Consider the following 23,885-nt stretch of genomic DNA (forward strand, 5'->3'; position numbering starts at 1 on the left):
TCCTCAACTGGCTGTGTACTGCATGTGTGCATGTGTGTGTGTGTATGCGTGTGTGTGTGTAGCATGCAACTATTATATACCATTAAAACTTCTGCTTTTGCTACTACTACTAATACTACTACTACTACTACTACTACTACTACTACTACTACTACTACTACTACTACTAAAACCGAATGTTACTATTACTATTCAGTAATAAACTACAATAACTGCTTGGACTACTAGCTACTATTGATAAACACTAACGGATAGATTTCTGCATTCTGGTAAGTAAGGTTCTCAGGTGATCCCTGCCATTAGCACCTGCCAGACCAGCAGCACTGAAATTAGTGATTACATCTACGCTGGAGTTAGTACCCACTGCTTGCCGATCAAAAATTTATTACAAGAAATTAAAAATAAATTGAGAATTAATGGAGGAAATATTTCAGTAAGACCAATCTTTGTAAGAAATTTTAATTTTAACAGCAATATGGTAACAATAATATTTGTATTTATATAATAATATTTGTATATATAATAATTTAAAATATAATTAATAACATTATTCTTCTAGTAAAACACTAACCAAACTTTTCCGCCAGTTTTATGGTTCTTAAAAGATCCTTCTTATTCAAGAAAAGTGATGATGATGGTAGGGGCATCGATGATGATGATGGTGGGGATGGGGTTAATGAGGGTACAGAGGACAGGGATAATGATGAGGAGGACGGGGAAGAGCAGGAAGAAGGCAGTGATGGATCACTTCTTTTGAAGATCTGTGCATCTTCGATGCCAATGCAATTGAGAAATTCATTTATCTAATTGTGGAGGTGATTTTTATGATTTGATAATTAATATTATTATTTACTGACTTTATTAATTATTTAATTATAAAAAAATTTATTAATTATTTAAAATAAATAAACTATTGGTAAATGATAACTAGCTTGACACCATTATACATGCTGTTCTTCTATTTGATACCACACATAATAGATGCTTATTTAATAAGCAAAATAATATTCATGTAAAATAAAATTATAAATAAATAATTAAATTTATAAAAAGCTTTTAAAACAATTTTGATAACCAAATCATCACAGATAAGTACAAACGTTATGGCCGCTAAGAGTTATTTCGATGTTTCTATTATTAACATGATTTGATGATTTCTGTCGGACTGATTTAGGAAAATGGCCTCGCTTGTTGTACGTCCCTACTGACGTAAGTGAAGCAGGAAAATGTAATAGAGGAATGGTAAACTGGTTTTAAAAAACAAATTTTTAAAATTGAAATAACATTTTAGGGTAAATTAGTGAAATCTCAATTAAAATTTGATGACATGTGGATGTGTATAATCAATGAAAGTAAAAAATGGAATAAACATGGTTATGGTTATATTTTTATCCCCCAATGTTAAATTTTTCATTTTTATTCAATTCCTTCTTGAAAATTCTTTATTTATATTTGATAAAATATTGCGTCACATTCATTCAGTCATTCACTCCAATATATCGAATATATGAGTTCAATCAATTGCACATGGGTTTTGTAATGTAGTAGTAGCGGTATGTAAGGTAATTTTACAATTTTGAGATGATAAAATAAACGAATTAGAAAAAAAAAACAAAAAGATATTTCTACATTTTTATTGAAATGAAATTTGAATGCAAAAATGACAAAAAACGCTTAGTCTTAGTGGCAGTGTAGGGTTTTAATCATTTTCAATTTTTGAAATTTCTGAAACAAAAAATATCAAAAAATGACAATTAAAGCTGAAACCTGATTCTGAAAAAAACTCAAAGAATACATTTTAATGTTTTGTTTAAATTGGCTAATTTTTAATTATAAATTAATTTAATTTTAATCAAAAAAATGGCAAAAAAGTTGAAAATTCACAAAATATTTTTTTTTTTATTACAATGTCGTTCGTGGCCAAATTCGGTACCAAATATTATATGCAGGTAAAATGTGGAATTATCCAAAAGTTTTCAGTATAATTTTTAATAAATAGTATAAATAAAGTTTTAAACAAAATACGCAACTAAAATAAAATGTATAAATTTAAAATTTTTAAAAACTGCGCGTGAATTATAACTGCGATTAATAAAAACAAGTTACAAACAAAAAAAAGTATCAAATGTGTAATAAAAACATCAAATACAATATACTTAAAACAAATACACATTAGACCGTACGTATAAATTATGAATATAATCATATATGTATATATTTTATACATATTATATAACTTATTAACGTTGCAAGCTTTCTGCTGCTCTGAAGATATTATATATAAGCAGCAATTATCTGGAAAAGTTTTCCATAAGAAAGTTTATGCATCCCATTTTGTGCTATACTCAGAAACATTTTCTAAGTTTAAACAGATTTCTTTTTTGATATTTCATTCTTTTGTTTGAAGTTCTTTTAAATAATTCTTTTAAAAAATGAATCCTGAAGAGAATAAAGATAAGGAGGAGAAGAGAGAAAAATCCCCGGAAAAGTTTTTGTTATTTTATTACGATGATATTTTAAAGTTTCAATTTGTTGCGTATATGAAAATAAAAGACTACAAACACGTTGTTTCTAGAAATGATAATAATAATTATCTTTGAATAGGGAAAAAGAAGAAAAGAAAGAAGAAGCAGAGAATCAGCAGAGAGTTCATTCAAACGTCGACATGATTCTTCCACCGTGCGAACTTGAAACCATCTTCGCAAAAAACATTTTGATGCCTAGCAATCCTTTGCCATCTTCAATCACTTCATCCATTATTTCTCCATTCGAAATGGAATTAACGGAACTGAAAGTGAAAGTTGCATGTCTGGAAAAAACTAGTGCAGCTTTGAAACTGGAGTTGAAATGCGCCGAACTTCAGGTTGAGGCCAAGGACAGGGTAGATAAACAGAAAACTCGTCTCATAGAGCTGCTTGATCACAAAGTGCAATCCCTGGAAAGCAAAAACAACAGACTGATTGAAATGGTTGAAGGGTTGATTGAAGAGAAACAATCTCGTTCTAACAGATTGTTGGATGCCACGAAAAGCATGGAAACTCTGACGAGCAAGTTGGAAAACAGTGCGAGAGTGCAGCAGGAACTGCGCCATAACAACGAGGAGTTGAAAAAAATGCTGAACAACATGCAGAACAAGGGATCCCAAATCGCGAAACTCGCAAAAGAAAAGTTGGTAAAGTACAAAGACGAGAACGAGAGAATGCAGGGCGAACTCGATGATTACAAGCAATCCGCAGAGGTCCTCTCAGCTGATTTCGCGCCTGAATGGGACATGTTAAACGATCTCGGCAGTCAACTGCAAGGAAAATTAAGTGCCGCAAAAACGTCAGAGACTTCAGAATCAACAGCTGAAATTCTTCTCTCGGCTGACGGCCTGAACAACGAGATAAAGAACAAAGTAGCTAACATACAGACAGAAACGATCGCCACAGTTTCAAAGTACGCCAACGCAAACGAGAAATTATTGACTCAAGTGAACAATCTGAAGCAGAGCATTTGTGACCTTCAAAAGCTGAGCGATAAAACCTTGAAAGAAACTGCAACGCCCTCTCTCGTCGAGTTAGCCGAACTGAGGGACGCCATCAGTAACTTGTCGGCCGAGCTGGGGACGAGACTTTAAGAAGGGCTGTGACGTCATCACCATTTGAGGGGTTGTGACGTTACCATCATTTAAAACTTTGAAGTTCCATTTTCGTGCAACTGATAGTTTTGTGATAAAACATCTTTTAGATTTTTAAGTATTTGATAATATAGAGTTATTCACTTTTTATATAATCAATTATAATAATGAAAGGACATTCGCACTTGAAAAATGTTCAAAGATGCTACTTACTAGGTAACTAAATGTAACATAAATTTTTTTTGTTCACCTTCTTTTGAGTTGTACAACTATAAAAAACTAACTCGACTTGAACTGACTCAGAAAATCTTTCGTTCATTTATTCATTTAAGTTATTCATTCATGCAACAAATTAAATAGAAACAATTAAACAATCAACTAAATAGAATAAATGGTTAAAATAAATTAACAAATCTCGCACATAGTTGACATACTTGGCAAATGTAAGTTACACGATTGACTGGCGAGAAATAAAACTAAAGTATATAAATTAATGGCCATCAAAGGTTACTACCAAGTATAATAAAATGTAACATCGAGTATCTTAATACACGAAAGATTAACATGATACAAATATGCGTGGAATTAAAAGATAGGAATCGAACTATAGTACCAGATCTTTAACATTGCGACAGCCCGACAACTGTCTCCCTTCACCTCTAACAACACATAATAAATCGCAAGCTCATTTTTTAAATTCACATTAAATAATGTAGTAGTTTGAATTATTATTTTGATTTTAATAAAAAAAACAAATAAAATAAAGTTATTATTGGCACATATAAATGATGGATGCAGACAGATAGACAGACAGACAGACAGACAGACATACATACAAACACTCAGACAGAGAGACGGACAAACATACAGACAGACACTCATACACAGACATAGAGAAACAGACAGACGATTATGACAAACCAGGCAGATTTTATTTAAAGACGCTATCAACGATAGACTGGGCCTCCATCTTGTGGATCTCCCCAATGCCCACAGCCGGTGTGGCCCCCTCCTTCCGTCCACTGTACCTCAACTAATAATAATAACAATAATTAATAATAATAATATTATTATTATTATTATTATTAATTATAGTTATTATTACTATAAATTTAAACAATTTTTTTAACCTTTAGCCCGAGTACGTTACTGAGTCTGGTGTTGGCAAATGACCAAGCCCCTTGGTTTCTATGCTCTTCCTGGCTCCATATATATTCTATCGCGATATTTATGATTATAGATATTAAAATTATAGTTATTATTATTATTATTATTATTTATTATAATATGTTATTATAAATATTATTCTTTGCAACCTTTAACCCTTTTGTACTTTTTCAATTCGACTTGTATCTCCAATATTGGGAATGGACAGAGAGACTGTTGAATCGTTGAATGGAAAAAAATTATTCGTTCAATCAATCAGTTAATCAGTCAATCAGTCAATCAGTCAATCAGTCAATCAGTCAATCAGTCAATCAGTCAATCAATCAATCAATCAATCAATCAATCAATCAATCAATCAATCAATCAATCAATCAATCAATCAATCAATCAATCAATCAATCAATCATTACTTCAATCCTAATGAGTGCTACATCATTCCTCTTCCTGTTATCTCGTTCGTTCAGCAAAGTATAATAATGCTTTCCTGATACAAAGACAACCTTTCAAAAAAATCAAGTTCGTTAATAATGATGATGATGATGATAATAATAATAATAAGAAGAAAAAAAAATGTCACTGACCTTAGTTACATGTTTAGGATCAAGAGTGTCATCAGGTAAGATAGGTTTAAAGAAGGTTCCTGGCGACATTTCAGATAAGCTAGATGTTGCTTGGGGGTGCCTTAATAAACCTTTTGGTGCTATAACGATCAACGGCTTTCTGTAATCTCTAACCATCTGGATGTAAAATTAACGAAAGAACGATAGTGCGTGAATGAATTGAGGGAAGAATGAATGGTTGAATGATGGATGAATGAGTGAATGAATGAATGAATAAATAATAAAAACAAAAATATCTATATCGTTACCGTCACTGCCATCATCATCATAACTGACCTGTCTTCTTAAAAGATGAAAAAACTGAGCTGGCGTCGTGGGATTGGCTACTTGAATGTTGACGTCATCGGCATCCACTCCGTCCTCCTTACTATCTGTAGCCTGTGATTGGTTGAGTAACTTGTGTAAAATGCATAGATTAACATAATTAAGCTACAATTGATTGCATGTGATCACTCAAAATATATATAAACACACGCACACACGCACACTCGCACATATACATCCACAAACAGATACAAGCACACAGAAATGAAGACGGGTACCTGAAGGAACCTTTCGATTTTACAGGAAGAATGCTCTGGACCAGCGCCATCTAGCCCGTGTGGAAGTAGAAGAGTCAAACTACTTTGCATCAGCCATTTTGCTGTTGTTGTTGTTGTTGAGTCCACATCATCCTCATCATCTTCGTCATCATCATTCCAATCACACACACCCTCACAAACTCACTCTCTCCGCCAGTGACGAAGGTATCAATAATGATCTGGGCCCCGTTGAAAAAGTCTCCAAATTGGGCCTCCCATATTGTTAGGACGTTGGGACCCTCCACGCTGAAGCCGTATTCAAAACCGAGGACTGCCTCTTCTGAGAGGGGACTGTTTGCTACCTGGTCGGTCGGTTGGATGGTTGGTTGGATGGTTGATTAGTTGGTTGGTTGGTAGGTTGGTTGGTAGGATGATTGATTGGTTGGTTGGTTGGTCGGTTGATCAGTGAGTTGATTGGTTAGTTGGTTGATTGGTCGGTTGGTCGGTTGGTTGATTGGTCGGTTGGTTGGTAGATGGTGGATTGATTTGATTTGGAGAATTATTGGTTGATCAAATGAAGAACCTTTTCAAATAGAAAAATTAATAGTGTGTTGTGATTGGATAAACAAAATTTAAATAAAAAACAATCGACCAATCAAATAAACAGACCTCAAAAAAGCCCTTCTGATCAGGTCTCAACTGGTTTAGGGGCACGAAAGCCTCATCGGTCAGCTGATCAACGAACATGGCATGTCTGTGACTGAACGTACCCCTACCGACATCCTGACCACTCAAACGCACGTGCATGCCCTGATTTAAAAGTGAACCTACAGCGAGGGCTTCGGCCGTCGGCCAATCGATGTCCGAGCCCCCGACCAATTTTTGGAGTCGTCTGTCGATATGGCTCTTTTGCAGGGTCGGATGGGGTCGCTGCAGTTTTGGGGGCATATTTTTTAAGGGGGAAGTTTTAAGATTGGTTGAATGAATGAACGAGAAGTTAAATGAATGAATGAATGAATGAACGAACGAATGAATGAATGAATGAACGAACGAACGAAAAATGAACCTTTTGTCTTAAATATTGTCCAACAACAACAACAACAACAACACACGTTTAGACGAAATTATCCCCGAGATCGGGGGTTGCCGTTTGGCTACCTATGATGAAACCATTGTCACTTCTGTCATCATAAGTAATTTATTTGGCTAATTTTTACGCAGGACGCCCTTCCTTACGCAACCACAGTTATAATCGGTGGGTTTAGCCTTTGATGATCCAACATCACTCACAAGGCAGTGAGGGTCAGTTTAATGTCATAACCAGGACATTGTCTTAAATATTGTCCATCAAACATTATTAAACGAACGAGAAGAAAAATATAAAGAAGGTTAAAAAAGACTTCAAATTTTGAAAGATTATATATTCCAATTCAAAAAATTTAAAACAAAAATAAACCGCGAACAAAATTTGGCGGTAAGGTGACAGATTTGGCGCCAATATATTTCAAATCATCGATATCAACACCGGTGTCCCAGACTGTGATCTGATTGGTCGACTTGCTCATGCCACCCCACTGACGAGTTAAATGATTGGCCTGAGGAAATAATAATAGTAATAACAACAATAATAACAATCATCATCAACATCGTCATCTGCATCATCATCATCATCGTCATCATCATCATTATCATCATCATAACCTTAGGGATGTGCGTATCAATAAGTTTTAGCTGTTCAGATAGGTATTCGTTCCATTTCGCGACATCAGACGTCAAATCATCTCGGGTGCATACTTTCTCTCGCTGAGTAAATGAGCGAGTGAATGAGTGAATGAATGAATGAATGAGTAAATGAATAAACAAGTGAATGAAAAACACTTGTAGTCAATCAATCCGCCAATCAAATAAATTCGACAACTATCACCAACAACGAGCAAATCTGTGTATAAGTCCGGGACGTTAGACCGGCTCCTGATGGCCTTGTACATGATTGGCTGGGTGAACGAGGGCTCGTCCAACTCATTGTGCCCCCACTTCCGGTAACAAATGAAATCGACGATGATGTCCTTCTCAAACCTCTCCCTATACTCAGTTGCTATTTCGCAAGCCCGTGTTACACTCTGGAAGTAGCAGGTTGGTTTGTATGTTTGTTGCTAAGATGACATTATGAAGAGGGAAAAAGAAAGAGAGAGAAAGAGAGAGAGAGAGAGAGAGAGAGAAAAAGAAAGAAAGAAAGAAAAAGAGAGAGAGGGAAGTGAGAAAAAGTAAGCACATTATCATCATTCTAACCTCAGGATAATCAGCGTTGACTCTTAGAACAGGGCAGTCAATCATTTTGCCAATATCACTGCAGTTGTGACTAGATCTGTGTGTGCGTGTGTGTACGTATGTGTGTGGTCTGTGTATGTATTAATGTATGTATGAATGTATATATGTGTTGTGTTTTTTTTGTATGTATTTCAAACTCAAATTTAAAATAAATGTGTTTTCGTATGTAACATTACTACTGCTTCTTCTATTGCTGCTACTACTACTACTGCTACTACTACTACTACTACCACCACTACTACGACTACTACTACTAATAATAATAACCTTCCTCTATCGGCTTCAGTGGTGAAACCGATCTGATTATTAATAATGAGATGCAAGGTCCCGCCCACTGAAAAATTAGCAACGTTGGCTAATAGGAACGTTTCTGCTACGATGCCCTGGGTCATGAATATTAATTAAGTGGCTGTTATGAATGAATATTAATTATGGGGCTTTGTGAATGTCAATTAGGGAGCCATTACTAATATTGTTATCCAATAACATATACTAGAGAGATAGCATCATAACTTTCATCGTCATCATCATTACCATCATCATAATCATTACCATCACCATCATCATCATCATTGTCATCATCATCATCATCGTCATCATCATCACCACCTGTCCAGACATGGCAGCATCACCATGAACATGCAAACATAGAACTCGATTGCGCCTTCCGTTATTATTATTATTATTATTAATCGGGCCATCACTGTTTCCGTAGTAGCCAGTAGCCAATGACTGCATTCTGGCTCGGGCTTTTCCAGTAGCTATGGGATTTCCCGCCTTTTTTGGCGTGAAAATAATTTCTATGGTTATTTATCGTTGTTATTCATTCATTCATTCATTCATTCAATTCATTCACCCATCCATTCACCAATCCATGCAAGACCTCGAGATGAGATGGATTCGGAACCATGGTCACGTGGATGAGTCTCCCGTCGTACTCCAGATCAACGGACGATGCTTCGGTGAAATAATAATGATAATAATATTCATCATCATCCTCAACAACAACAACACACGTTTAGACGGCATTTTCCCCGAGACGTCATCATCCTCAACATTATAATTATTATCATCATCATCATTCAATCAATCACTCACTTACTCACTCATTCATACATTTATTCACTCAATCAATCAATCATTCATTCATTCACTCATTCATTCACTCACTCACTCATTTATTCATTCATTCACTCACTCATTCATTCGTTCATCCATTCAACCAACCAACCAACCAAGAAGATAAAATGATAAAATCAACAATGTAAATTGCTTAGAGAAGAATGAAATATTCAAAAAGGGCAAAAAACTCTTTCAAACTGAGATGTGAGAGGACATCTCCACTGGCTTTCACTCCATCAGGGAACTCTCTCCTTCCTTTCATCTGAGAAATAAAGGAATAAAATGAACGAATGAATAAAGGATGTGAGGAATGAGTGAATGAATAAGTGAAGAAATGAATGAATGAATGAAAGAATGAATAAATGAATGAATGGAATGAACAAACGAACGAACGAACGAAAGAACGAACAAATGAATGAATGAATGAATGAACGAATGGAAGAATAAATGAATGAAGGAATGAACGAACTTTTTGAAACATGGTAACAGGTGGAAAATTGAGCAAACAAGTCAGTAAGTTCAACCTCCCTCTGTGATTCATTGATATCACCATGCTGTCCAGGTCATCTGAATGATTGATTGATTGAAAAAAATGAACAAATGATGAATGCATGAATAAATGAATGCATGAATGAATGAATGAATGATTGTACAACATACACAAACGAATGCCAAGACATACTCTGGGCGGATAGTTGGAAGAGATAATCAAAAAATATCATGGCGCTCTCCCCACCCTCTCCTCCATACCTCTTCACCGTCGTAAACTTGTTGGCCAGGAAATGATCAAATGCCTAAAATTAGGGAAAGAATAAAAAATATTTGACAGTGCTGATAACGATGATGGGATGATGATAGCTATGATAACAACGTTATTAATTAGGATGATGATGATGATTGCGATGATTAAAATGATGATGATAGCAATGATGAAAATGTCGATGATGATGATGATTACACAAGAAAAAAAAACTGAAATTAGTTAGATGTCAACCTGAGACTTGAGCATGAGTTTAGCATAATGTACCTTCTGATCATTAGTGAGGGTTCTTATAGGAAACTTTTCCATCCTTTTGGCAAACCACACTCTCTCATCCAAATTCTTATAATGTAACAAAAAAATTAATGAATGAATGCATAAATGAATGCATGAATGAATGAATGAATGAAAGTATAAATGTGTAGATAGGTGAATGGATGAATTGATAATACCTGGATGTGTTCAAACTCAGCAGACAAAGTACCACAGTACACATTTTGCAAAAGTTTCACTAATTCACTAATTGTTAGTTCATGGGTCTCTGGGGTGTACAACATGTCATTTATTTTATATCTATGGTTGTCATCTAGGGATAATCCATAACTCTCTGGATTCAGCTCAGGCACTGGACTATGTTATTTGCAATGAAAATTATTTTTACATTATAAAAAAGTTTGATTTCTATGTCATTAAGATATTTATGCAAATGTGTAAAAGAACAAATAAATGTTAAAATAACTATTGAATTACAAACAATTTGAAATTATATCTATACCAAAATTAACTTTAACTTTTTTTTATATTAAAAACTATTACCTAATTTTTTTCAAATTTAAAAGATCAGTATTGGCAATGATGTGTCCGAATCTTCTGTAGGCAGATATGAAACTGTGCAGACGATAGTCAGAATATACTTTCAGTTTATCTTGTTTAGTCAGAGTAGAGAAATAAAATTAATGGAATTAAAATTTTAATTATTCAATCAATCAGTCACTTAGTAGTGTGATTTTAGGACATTCAATTGAATATTTATACAATTTATCATTTATATTTCAATAAAAATGGTTTTTTAATTAAAAATAAATCACAAAAATTAAAATAATTAACAGATCACTACTTCCATTATCTTTTTTCTTGCCAACGTTTTCCTTAGGTTGCCCGTAAATGCCGTTATTTGTGTGGTATAAATTGGAAGATACATTTAGAAATTGAAAGTTTGCGACTCTTTTTAGTGTAATAAATGCATTTAAGTGTTTAAATTCGTGTGTCAACATTTCAATTTTGCACAATTTTCAATTAAATCACAACTTATGGCGATCTAATCTTCGATCACGGTCGACTTTTCGCCACTTGATTAAAGGTAAACTTATTTTAAGCAATAAAATCAAAATAAACCATTTATTTACTTAACACAAGATTAATAGTGTAGTTAAAAATTTTTAATGATAAAAAGAATTTGTTCAAACAAATAAATGAAATAATTCTATTGCGAAAACTAAACGCGCATTCTAGCGGCATTTTAAAAATAAATTTAATCAAAGTATGGCCGCCGAGAAGACGAGGATTTCTTTAAAATGTGACGAAAAAGAACTATTAAAAGACGACAACGTTCATTTTATTCCTTGCAAATTTGATCCGGATAACAAAGAGAACATTGGTTCAGATGCGAAGTCGGATCGGATCAAGAATTTTTTCCACTCGTCTATTTTCTGTGAAAAGAATGACAACGGCAGTTACGAAGGTGGCTACTATTTTTATAATACTATTTTTATTTTTCAAAATTTTTTTTAAATTCATTCTTTAAATTGCTCTTGTTCACTATGATATTTAAATTGAATAGTAAATGATTATGGCAATAACTAATCCTAATTAATTTGCTAAAACTAAAACTTCTTGATCTCTAATAACACTAACTACCTAAATTTTAGGTAATTAGTGTTAGTTAGATCAAGAAGTTTTTAGCTCCTAAAATTCTAACATATTCTGCTATCAATCACTTTCTAAATTTAACTGACAAAATTATGTTTGTTTAGTAATTTAGTTTAATTTCAGTTTTCTAATTAGTTATTAATTCTTATCTAATGTTTTTTAATCTGATCTTTGTTGTTTATACTTTATATTAAAAATTAATATATTTTGTTAGATGTTCTGCATGCCTCTATCAGGGGTAGACCATTAGTTGGAACTCGTATGAAACTTCCTCAAGGATATGAAGGTGTGTGTATGTGTTGTATGTCTATGTTTGTTTTGTGTCTGTCTGTCTGTATGTGTGTGTGTGTGTGTTTGCGTGCTACTTCATTGACTTTATGTCATCATTTTTTATTTTTTTTATCTATAAAACAAAAATATTATAAACTCTGATTCCGGATTGCTTTGAAATTTATTGTTTTGAATGTGAAATGGTATAGTGGTTGATTGTTTTTCATATTTTATGTCACTAATTACTTAAAATTTTATTTAGGTATAGTCCTAGAAAAAGAAGAACATTCAGAAGAGGAGGAGCATAAAAATTATAAGATTAGGGAAAAATTCAAAAGCCTAACATATTGGAATCTGGATTCAAAACCTAATCTGGATGACAAATTCAGGCAGGCCTTAAAGTGGATTGAGATTTCAAAAGCTGTAAATTTATTTTCAGTTTTTTTTTTCCGAATTTTTTTGTTAACTGTAATTTTGATAAATATATTATATACTATTGAGTAATAGTAGAAATATTTAAAAAATGATTTAAATCTTAATTTGCAAACTTAGTTTGATGGGCCTACTAATTTTATTGTGATACTGTTGACTGGGTCCTTTACTGTTCTATAAAAATGTTTTTTTTCCAATTCTTCAAAGATTCACTGTTCTGATTCTTCGGAAAACAAAGTGCCATCCTCATTATCATCAACATAAAAAGTTTTCTTTTAATCACTTTAGTCTTATTTATTTGTTTATTTTATTTTAGTATACTTTTTATCCAGAATATTTCTAATAAAATATTTCTATATCACTATCACATGTTTTAAAAATTTGTGAGGAATAATGATTAGTTTGAGTTTGATTAAAACAGTTAGTTAAATTGATTCCAATGTGCATTCTAAATTGAATTATGTAGTTTAAAAATGTCAAGATATTGAAATCAAATCAAATTGATGTAGACATTAAAGGATCCCTTTAAAAGCGTGTCTGCATAGAAAGGGGGTAGCTGTATGTAGTATAAAAAAAAATTTGTACATAGTTTTTTTAAATGATTAAAATATTTAATAGTGTGTACTTACGTCATAAGATCCAGGGCCTGGGGTATCACTGACCTTGACATTGAACAGTAGCCTTGAACTTTTCGAGAATGTCTGGCCGGCGTTATTGTTGCTAATTTTTCTGCCGTTAATATTTGTTACGTTGTAAGTCGCCGGACCTGGCGTTTGTATCGGTTATAATAGTGTTTTTTATAAACGGTTTCAACAGCTTAAAATTTGATTTAAGTAATGAAAGTTTAGGATAACAATTCAATAAAGCTTGGGAAGCACTGTTTCCCAGCGTTGTACATGCATTTAATTACGGTTATGTGTAATCGATGCAAATTCAGTTTTACGGGGAAAATAAACAGTTTTACCGTTAAATTTTTTCGAATTTTACTAATTACTAACATTATTAATACTAATTGTGTACCTGGAGTCGAATCTAATGCAGATGCATTTAAATATTTGGCGATGTCGTTTTTTAGTTGCTTCTTTCTTTGAATAACATTAAGTTTTTCGTTATCTGAATTCTTTTTATTAGCATTAGATCCTTTCATTTTTACGGGCTGGCTATTCAAGAAATTTAAATCAAAGTCAGAGCTTGAAAATAGCTAGAATTATAACATTTAATTAGTTAAAATTAAATGTTTTTGTTATTGTTGATAGTATTTTAATGTTTTACCTTTTGTTTATTCATTTTAAACAAGCAGACCCTTTAAAAAATTATATAATGTAGAATATTATAGCTTTTTTTATTTGCAGTATATTTTTAATATTAAGTTTCCTTGGAGATCCCTTAGTGCTGCAAGAAAAGTTTACAAAATTTAAGTTTAACTTTAGTTATAACTAAAAAAATTAGTTAAACTTTAAATTAGGGAGATGAAGAGTGTTTAAATTAGTGACAAACTCGACTGTTTCGTACATTTTTTAATTCAATGGTATCGGGTTCTATGCTATCAAAAACTTCATTTGATCTTCAACGTTCTTTGTTACTGGTCTCGGTTAAAAGTGAAACCGCATCGGTCCATGTATATAAAGCTTCATTCCGTTTTAAGTTAGAAAGAGTTGCGTCGTCATTTTGGTTGTCTACCTGTTCGTTATCGGTTTTTTTAATTTTTCAATCAGAAATGGGTCGAGATTCCGTTGGTAAGTTGCTAAAATGTTTATAATGAACGAATTTAATTACAAGATTTATCCGGTATTTTTGTTATCAGTTATTTATGGTTTTTAACTATGAAAATGGCTGCCTTTTTTCATGTTTCCAGACAATGGAAGCGATAAGGAAGAGCGAGAAAGGTACAGATCTGCGAGGGATAGAACGTCAGATGGGGACAAAGATCATAAATCAGTAGACGATGACGACCTATCCCCACCTTATATTGTATGCCTCTGCGGACTGCCCTACTCTGCTACTCCAGCTGATATTACAGACTTTCTTAGTGGTCAGTTTTCATTTTTTTCTTGTTAATTTTATTTAATATTAATAGTTATTAATTGTTTATTAAAAAGTAATAAAACTATGTCAAAATGTGTAATTCTTTAATTTTATTGTCATCTTTGTATAATTATTTTTTTATATAAATTAGGTTGCGAGGTTTTGGGCGGAAGTAAAGGAATTCACATTGCCATTGGAGTCAATGGCCGACCAAATGGCATTGCATTTGTTGAATTGAGTGCGTACTCGGATGTTGTCTGTGCGAAAGAGAAGCACAAGCAGAACATGGGAACTAGGTACATTGAAGGTAAATAAATTTATGCTAATTAATAACTTTTAAAGATTATTTAACGTTGTTTTATGTTAATAATATTTCTTACAAATTTATCTTTATCATTCTCTACTTTTAAATTCTCAAAAGTTCGCAGAGTATCTGAGCAGGAAATGAAACGTCTGCTGGATAAATGGAAACCGAGGAGAGACCCTGTGAATGCAGTGGTCTGCATCAAGGGACTACCTTACAACTGCACCAATGATGACATTAAGGAATTTTTTGACGGTCGGTGGATTTGGAAAAACTTGAAATGAACATTATTTTTAATTATTCGTTTTTTTCTCTTATAAAGTAATTTTTAATCAGATAAAGAAATTTTTAGTTTCGATATTTATTCTTTAAACTTTATGGCTTCAAGTACAAATGTTCATACACATACATATATTTGTACATGGATGTGATGTTTACCTTAATTGGGCTGAAGGTTGGTTGGCTTTTTAATAATTGCTGTTAACAGGTCAACAACAATAATGATATGTGGTTGGTTGGTCGGTCATTTGGTCACATGTGGTCATTCGTTCGATCAATCAGTCACATATATGTTCAAATGCCCACACACAAATATATTCTTCTATTCTTCACACACATACGCAAGCACCCAGACAAACACAAACATGGTAAAACAGGGTTGGAGATAGAAACAAACGGTATTATGATTGTATTGGATGAAAGGGGTCGTGTGTGTGGTGACGGTTTCGTACACTTTACATCTCTCAAGTCGGTTGATTTGGCGCTACGAAAGCACAAGGAGAAAATTCGACACAGGTGTCACAGTGTCGTGTGGTATTTTTGGTGGTTTTTGTGGTTGTGGTGGGGTTTTTGGGGGTCGGTATGGTTGTGGTGGCTTGGTTGGGGGTATCTCTTTTGAGAAAGAAAAAGATTTTTTTGGTTTTTGGTGTTTTTTATGCATTTTAATATGTAATCTATTTATTAGTGTGTTTTTAAGTTCATTATTTACTTCCTGTCTGTCTGTTGTAGGTTAGCAGTTTATACTTTATGTTTTAACTTTTTCCATTTCTGATGTTTCTACTTCGGGTCAAGTTTCAAAAAGAAGAAATTTTTCTCTTCCTTCGTTGCACTAACTAACTAATTTCATTCGCGATCTCACAGATACATCGAGGTGTACAGGAGTGACCTGAGAGAGATGTACCCCAGATCTCATAGCGGCCACCATCCGTTCCACGGTGGCAGTACCTTTGGCACCCCACAGTTCTTCTTGAATACTTTTGGAAAATTAGGAGGCGGGGGTGGTGGGGATTTCCACGATTTCAGGAATAATAATATGGGATTGCATGAGGATCGGCACCAGCACCATAGAATGGATGCACCTTACGGCCGTCGGGATGATTTTGGACCCTCCAGAAGTTCGTTTTTTTTCTGCCATGAAAAGTGGAATTAAAAACTTCAAGGAATTAGCGCTACAAATTGTTTTGAAAACATTTCCACCCACAGATAGGTACAGAGAGAGGGATTTGGACTATCGCCGACACCCGTACGACAGACGCTCTCCACCTCCATATCGTCGAAATCGCTCTCCATCCCCGGACAGACGACATTCGGACACGTACAGAAAGCCGGCCTACAGATACAGGGAGCCCGTGCCTCCATACAGATCGAAAACTGGACACAGCGTTCACATGAGAGGCCTCCCTTATACCGTCTCCAAGGATCAGATTATTAATGTTCGTTCATTTTTTGGCATTTTGAGTTGTGGCTGTTGTTACTTTGTTGCAAACATGCATACATTGTTGCTTTGTTGCAGACATGAACACACTCAAAGCATACGAAAAGCATACATACAAACACATACTAAGATACAATTAATGCGTAGTATTTATGCATGCATACACACATACACTGAAAGTATACAAAACAACGCACACTTACAACGTGTACAAGACACAAACAAGTATACAAAGAATACGTACATGCAAAACAGTTTTTCAGCCCCGTTCTGCCGGTAGACGTGACCATAGAGATGCTGAGTAATGGGATGAGGACAGGAAATGCTAACGTCGATTTCGCCACTGACGATGACGTCAGAGAGGCCATGATGAAAGATCGAGAGAAAATAGGTAAAAGAATGATGATTATGATAGTAATGATGTCTCGGTGTCGTTGATGATAATGATGGTAGAAGAAATTGGTAAATATTGATTATGTTTGTATTATATTGATTTGGATAATGGCGATTACACTGACGATGAAGATGATGACGGTTGTAGTAGTAATGGTAATTATGTGTGTGTGTGCGTGTGTGTGTTTTATGAAATTTTGATTTAGAAGTTAATTGAAGAATGAGTTAATTAACATTTCTTTCTCAATTGCAGATGCGCGTTACATTGAGTTGTACAATAACAAGGATCGAAATTGAAGACTTCATTGATTGATTGATTGATTGATTGACTAATTGATTGGCTAATTGATTGAGAATAAGTTGTTTTCGTCGAGTGATTTAATCAATATTTCTCTTTATTTGTTTGCCATTAAAGGTTGCGGGCTTGATGCTGCTATTGCTAGTTAGCTGCCAACGCTGGCTACGAAAAAATCTGTATTTTATCAGAAAATTATGAACCAATGTATAGAATTTTATCAAAAGTATCTTACATCGTTGCTGTTCCCTCTTGAGTCGTTTACAACAGTCGAATGTTTTATCTCGAATGGCTACCGGCTGTTAAATGTATCGGTATTTATTTTTTGAAAGTTTCAAAGGCGTTGTCAATATTTTTGTATTCTTCGAGCTGTCCTCCAGGGAAAGAGCTAACATTTTACCCACGACCAGGCATTCGATGGTTAATATTTGATGTTTAAATCGTTTGAATTAGCTTATCACGAAATAAGTTTTTAAAAACAGGCTAAACGTTCTGAAGACAGTGTAACATGGTTTTGAATCTCGAGATTACCATTTAGAAAGACGTTAATCTTTGAAAATTTTAATAATCGTCAATGGAGATATACATTTGACATACGGAAGTATTCGGTCACTATCGAATATCGGTTTTTTCCTGGTGTGGGTCAAAGCCGATACCGATTTAGTTTAAGTTAACGATAATGTTGATGTTGACGATCAGGCTGATCACATAGTCGGGTAATTAGGTTTACAGTTGTCTTTTACAATTATGGTTTACAGTTACAATTTTCCTGATTATGGGGGATGGCGACGACTTAACAAAAATTTCTATTACTTTTCCTATATGTTTATCGGCGGACACTGGACGCTTATGAATATTTTACATGGTCAGTCTATTGTTGCCTGTTAGATGTATGCTTTGTTTGTGTGTGTACTTGTGAGTGTGTGTGTTTTTATGTGTGTTCAAGTCTATATTACGTATATATGAATGTGTGTGTGTGTGTGTTTGTTGGTTCTTTTATGAACAACGCATTTAAATTGTTCGCCTTCATATTTTAACGCCTGCCTCTGGGGGCCAATAAGAAGAATAATAATAACGTCGGCAACAACGATGGTAACATTAATAATATTAATAATAATAATAAATTATAAGTAATAAATAAATAATAATAAAATTGTTATTTTCAACATTGGACAACTGCGAATGCTGAATATGAGCTGGTGGCCGTAACTCAATTTATGTATGCATTGAGTATGTTATATATATATATATATATATATATATATATAGAGAGAGAGAGAGAGAGAGAAAGTGAAACAAATAAAACCCAGTGGGTGAAAAAGTCCAGATTGGTAAAAAACAAATGTAAAAAAGATGCCAAAATAGAGTGATAGAGTGATAGAAAGAGAGGGAGAAGAAGAAATGAGATAGATAGATAGAGAGAGAGAAAGAAAGAGAGAGAGAGAGAGAGATGTACCTAGTCTAATTGCTGTCCTGTTGATGATGTGTTCTACCGCTTATTCAATAGCCCGAGGTGTAAGCTGGTCTTGAATAACTATCATCATCAACACCATCATCATTATCACCATCATCAACACCATCATCATTATCATCATCAACACCATCATCATTACCATCATCACTAACACCATTATCACCATCATCATCATTAACATCATTATCATCATCATTACTCATAAAAGTTATTCTTGTCGTATATCTGTTGATAAAATCCAAAAATTTGTTCTATTCTATTTAACCGTGATGATGGTGATGATAATGAGATGATGAAGATAATGATGAAGAAGATGATGATGATGATAATGAAAAAGAGGATGATGATGAAGATGACGACAACGACGTTTTAAAATTATTTATTTGCTGTATTTATTTGGCAGTTGTTATTCGCATTTGTCACTTTGATACGAAAATAAAAATTGTATGATAATAATAAGAATAATAAAAAGAATAAGAATAATAATAAGAATAATAATAATCAACATCATCATCATCATCTCTGTCGATAATTATATTACCTTATCTATATTACTTAATATACGAACGGACAGCCCTTATTAGCCATATATTTCTCTCATCTTGATTAAAGCTTTAATCATCGTCGTCGTCGTCATCATCATCATCACCATCTCGGTCATCATTATCATTACCATCATCATCCTTATCATTATCACCATCAGAATCATCACCATCATCATCACCATTCATTATTATCATCATCACCATCATCATCATCACGTGACCGTGAAAGAGCGAATTTTTGCAGAGGATGAAAACAGGCGAAAATCAAGCTTCACAACTGTTATTATTATTATTTATTATTATTATTGTTATTATTGTTGTTGTTGTTGTTGTTGTTGATGTTGTTGTTGTCGTTATTATTATAAATGTGTGTATGTTTAGATTTTGTTAACAACTTTGATTACATCAACAAAAGCAACTGCTACTGAAAACATTCTTCACGAGATCAAGAATGAAAAATTAGTAATAGTAGTAGTAGTAGCAGTAGTAATAGTAATAGTAGTAGTAGCAGTAGTAGTAGTAGTAGTAGTCAAGTAGTAGTAGTAATAGTAAAAGAAATAGTAATAGCAGTAGTAGTAGTAGTAGTAGTAGTAGTAGTAGTAGTAGTAGTAGTAGAAGTAGTAGTGGTAGTAGTGGTAGTAGTAGTAGTAATAGTAGTAGTAGTAGTAGTAGTAGAAGTAGTAGTGGTAGTAGTGGTAGTAGTAGTAGTAATAGTAGTAGTAGTAGTGGTAGTAGTAGTAGTAGCAGCAGCAACTGTAGCGGTATAAGTAGCTGGAGTTGAAGTAGCCGCTAAATAAGCAGCAGCAGCAGTGGATCAAGTTGAAAATAATACATCGAAAATGATGACTGTGATGGCTTTGATGATGCTAATGATAAATGATAACAAACGATAGAGATGATGGCAATGATGATGATGATGGTGGTGGTGGTGGTGAGTGATGGTGATGATAACGACAGCGGTGATGATTATGATTGCGAATTTTATACTGTCCCGTGGGACCAAATTGTCAATGATGAAAAAGATTTAGATAGACCGTGGAGAATCTTATACTATTACTACTACTACTACTACTACTACTACTACTACTACTACTACTACTACTACTACTACTACTACTACTACTACTACTACTACTACTACTACTACTACTACTACTACTACTACTACTACTACTACTACTACTACTACTACTACTACTACTACTACTACTACTACTACTACTACTACTACTACTACTACTACTACTACTACTACTACTACTACTACTACTACTACTACTACTACTACTACTACTACTACTACTACTACTACTACTACTACTACTACTACTACTACTACTACTACTACTACTAGTATTATTATTATTATTAATAATTATAATTATAATATAAATAATTATTATTGTTATGGTATGNTATGGTATGAAGTAGTAGTAGTAGTAAGTAGTAGTAGTAGTAGTAGTAGTAGTAGTAGTAGTAGTAGTAGTAGTAGTAGTGTAGTAGTACCACCACGTTCTAGGTTTCACAAAGTTTTGAACTAGCAAGTGCACGGAGGTTAAATGGATTGGTAGTGGGTGGGGCTTATTTCAAATTATAACAGTACCAACCAATCAGATTTCACTGGATATATATATATATATATACGCTGAATATATGTAATATATATATATATAATATATGTATATATTTATATATTGTATACATATATAAAAAGCCATAAATATTTTTTTGTTTAAAGAGTTTATTGATTACTGTTCTCTTTGCCTGTTGGTTATATAAAAATTGATAAAAAGTTATAATAAAATAAATTTTATTATTATTCAAAAAATAATTACATGAATTGTTGATGAGAATAATATATTTTTATAGAATTAGAATGGTTATTTGACAATTTTATGTATATTTATCACTGGATGGATAAGTTATTTTACCCCGGTTTCTATTTATAAACTCCCCATTATAAAAGTTTGGTTTTTTGACGAGGATTTTTATTGGCTGATGAAGATGCCATGCCACTGAGGGCTTCATTCCTATTGGCTGCCCTCTTCTTTGCTACACTTTCCAGTTATTCCGGTGCTTGTATCGTTGTTATTAATATTTGTTTATTGAAATTTGCACTTTTAATTGTTTCAATGTTAAATTCTCTCTCTCTCTTTCTCTCTCTCTCTCTTATCTCTCTCTTTCTTCACCTTCTCGCTTTCTTATTCTTTCTATCTCTGCTCTCCAAGACTCCGGATGTAGGGACGGAACGACGGAGGCCCTCCAGAACGGACACCATCTAAAAATAGCCGCCTGCAGAGGAAAATGGACAGGTCACGTGTCCAACGCCACTTCCGGATTGTGCGCTTCCGGTTGGCGGGTATGTTCGTGGATGGATTCGAAGATGTTGAGGACCATTCATTGGATGGAGGCCATGCAAATATCAGGTTGCGATGATGATGATGTTGGGTAATTATGATGATGATGACGATGATGACGTTTTTAAGGTTGTTATGCCTTCAACGCGGCGCAAGACAGGTTCGATTGTCGGCCTTGTACAAACAATCCTCATCAAGTTGAGTCAGATTTCGTTCGTTCGTTCGTTCGTTCGTTCATTATTTTTTTCAGTCTTTTCACTTTTTCTTCCATTTATAATTTACAAACTTTTCACTAAGTTATTTATAAAGTTATGAACTTAGTCCTTTCTCTATTTAGCCATTCGTCCATTTTTTAATATTGAATTTGTTTTTCTCTACCAACAATTCACTCCATCATATTTCGTTCCATCATTCTTTTATTCCTTCACTTTTTTTATTTTTTTACTCTTTCACTGAGTTATTTTTTTATTTCTTCATTGTTTCATTCCATCGCTCCCAGGACAACATGGCGGGCATAGGAAACAGGTGCTTGAGGTCCCACTACGGCGGAACCTCTTGCATAAGCGGGGGTCGCATGGAGGTCACGTGTTGTCAGGACTCCCTATCGCGAACTACCCCTCCCTGTACCTACCGCCAGAACCCCTCTCTTACTATTTCCGGTGTGATCTGCTGCAAAACATCCGATAGGGCCCCCAAAATCCTCTCGCATCCGTCCCCGCTAGTACACGTGACATCCGGCAAATCTTTCGTCCTATCGTGTTTCACTTCGGGACAGCCGGAACCAAGCGTCGTGTGGCTCAAAGATGACGTCATTATTGATTTTTCAAAAGCTGGCGATAGGGTGTCCACGTTCGAGAGTGGGTACCTCGTGGTGGCCGATGGTCGGGAAAGGGACGGTGGGAGGTACAGGTGCATGGCGAAAAATAGGGCCGGCCTTGTTTATTCAAAAAGTTCCCAAGTTATTGTTAGAGGTGAGTTTATGCATTCTGTTAGAGAGTCAAGATAATAAGGTTGTTGTTGTTGCTGCTGTTGTTGTTGTTGCTGTTGTTTATTATTGTTTGTATCATTTGTTGGCGTCGTATGTTGTGCGTCACTCCATCCATCCTTCCGTCCTTACTTCCTTCTTCCCTTTCCTACATTTATTCATTCACACATTCAATTGTTTCGGCGTGGTTTATTTTTCTGTTATTCATTTCTTTATTTATTCCTTTATTCATTCCTTTATTCATTCGTTCATTCATTCGTTTATCCATTTAATCGTTTGTTCATTTATTCATTTGTTCGTTCGTTCGTTCGATTAGTGATTCAAACAATTAAGAATTTATTTAAATATCTATACAGCTATCGGTTTTTGTCGTAATTAACTCGTCTTTTCTATCATTAATTCATAATTCATTCATGCATTTGCTCACTTATTCATTCATTCATTCATCCAACCATTCATTCATTCAGTCATTCATTCATTCAATCATTCATTCATTCACTTCACGAAGATTACAAATCAGGTTGTCGTAGTGGACGAACGGCTGGATTGTTTCAGTATGAAAATATACATGCTTGTAACGGTACCCTTCATTTCAATCATCATCACCTCCACCACCACCATCGTCGTCATCATCATCACCCTCATCATCATCCCCATCATCTCAAGGTCACTGGAAAGGTCACATCAAAAGGTCAGGCACTGACCTCTGCCGCAAAGGCTGGTCAGTTTGCGACCCAAGTCACGTGGGCAGCATAAAAATGATCACGTGGTATGATGTCACACATCTCAAAGGCTGCTACGCTTACAATGCGGCCAATTATATGGGGCTATGCTTGCCGTTAGTGTAAAAATCTACAGTACACATTATTATTGTTGTTGTTACTATGGTTTTTGTTGCTTGACAAATTGTTTCTATTTCTATTTTTTATTGTTCAATACACACACAAACACACACACACACACACAGTTGCACAAACGGACGTATGTCTGGAGTTGGATCAGACTGCCAAAAAAGAACCCTCTCA

General features: G+C 34.2%; 5 protein-coding genes across 5 annotated transcripts; 4 read left to right on the top strand and 1 right to left on the bottom strand.

The window, feature by feature from the left end:
* The first annotated feature begins 2,350 nt into the window (after nucleotides 1-2,350).
* Nucleotides 2,351-3,909, top strand: HELRODRAFT_188788 (hypothetical protein). The gene is made up of 2 exons (XM_009021802.1): nucleotides 2,351-2,488; nucleotides 2,605-3,909. The coding sequence occupies exons 1-2, from the start codon at nucleotides 2,433-2,435 to the stop codon at nucleotides 3,617-3,619; spliced, it is 1,071 nt and encodes a 356-aa protein (XP_009020050.1). The 5' UTR covers nucleotides 2,351-2,432; the 3' UTR covers nucleotides 3,620-3,909.
* A 641-nt stretch (nucleotides 3,910-4,550) lies between these two features.
* On the bottom strand, nucleotides 4,551-10,760 carry HELRODRAFT_106795 (hypothetical protein; the record flags this gene model as incomplete). Its single annotated transcript, XM_009021803.1, has 21 exons — nucleotides 10,590-10,760; nucleotides 10,372-10,479; nucleotides 10,060-10,171; nucleotides 9,847-9,944; nucleotides 9,576-9,639; nucleotides 9,139-9,212; nucleotides 8,865-9,032; nucleotides 8,523-8,638; nucleotides 8,217-8,292; nucleotides 7,856-8,047; nucleotides 7,629-7,730; nucleotides 7,391-7,522; nucleotides 6,597-6,857; nucleotides 6,133-6,289; nucleotides 5,949-6,049; nucleotides 5,683-5,784; nucleotides 5,368-5,523; nucleotides 5,197-5,286; nucleotides 4,936-4,999; nucleotides 4,750-4,835; nucleotides 4,551-4,652 (listed from the first exon to the last, which is right to left on the bottom strand). Exons 1-21 carry the CDS (start codon nucleotides 10,692-10,694, stop codon nucleotides 4,551-4,553), a joined length of 2,466 nt encoding a protein of 821 aa, XP_009020051.1. The 5' UTR covers nucleotides 10,695-10,760.
* A 919-nt stretch (nucleotides 10,761-11,679) lies between these two features.
* On the top strand, nucleotides 11,680-12,840 carry HELRODRAFT_161934 (hypothetical protein; the record flags this gene model as incomplete). Its single annotated transcript, XM_009021804.1, has 3 exons — nucleotides 11,680-11,878; nucleotides 12,281-12,352; nucleotides 12,599-12,840. 3 exons carry the CDS (start codon nucleotides 11,680-11,682, stop codon nucleotides 12,838-12,840), a joined length of 513 nt encoding a protein of 170 aa, XP_009020052.1.
* A 1,582-nt stretch (nucleotides 12,841-14,422) lies between these two features.
* Nucleotides 14,423-17,740, top strand: HELRODRAFT_185008 (hypothetical protein). Its single transcript, XM_009021805.1, has 9 exons — nucleotides 14,423-14,504; nucleotides 14,624-14,800; nucleotides 14,945-15,100; nucleotides 15,215-15,352; nucleotides 15,754-15,892; nucleotides 16,238-16,491; nucleotides 16,580-16,809; nucleotides 17,067-17,202; nucleotides 17,458-17,740. The coding sequence occupies exons 1-9, from the start codon at nucleotides 14,486-14,488 to the stop codon at nucleotides 17,499-17,501; spliced, it is 1,293 nt and encodes a 430-aa protein (XP_009020053.1). The 5' UTR covers nucleotides 14,423-14,485; the 3' UTR covers nucleotides 17,502-17,740.
* A 4,826-nt stretch (nucleotides 17,741-22,566) lies between these two features.
* Nucleotides 22,567-22,848, top strand: HELRODRAFT_137534 (hypothetical protein; the record flags this gene model as incomplete). The annotated part of the gene is made up of 1 exon (XM_009021806.1): nucleotides 22,567-22,848. A coding segment is annotated over one exon (282 nt), but the record flags the coding sequence as incomplete, so codon positions are not given.
* Nucleotides 22,849-23,885: the final 1,037 nt, after the last annotated feature.

The sequence above is a fragment of the Helobdella robusta genome (assembly GCF_000326865.2).
Source record: "Helobdella robusta unplaced genomic scaffold HELROscaffold_3, whole genome shotgun sequence".
NCBI classification, from domain to species: Eukaryota; Metazoa; Annelida; class Clitellata; order Rhynchobdellida; family Glossiphoniidae; genus Helobdella; species Helobdella robusta.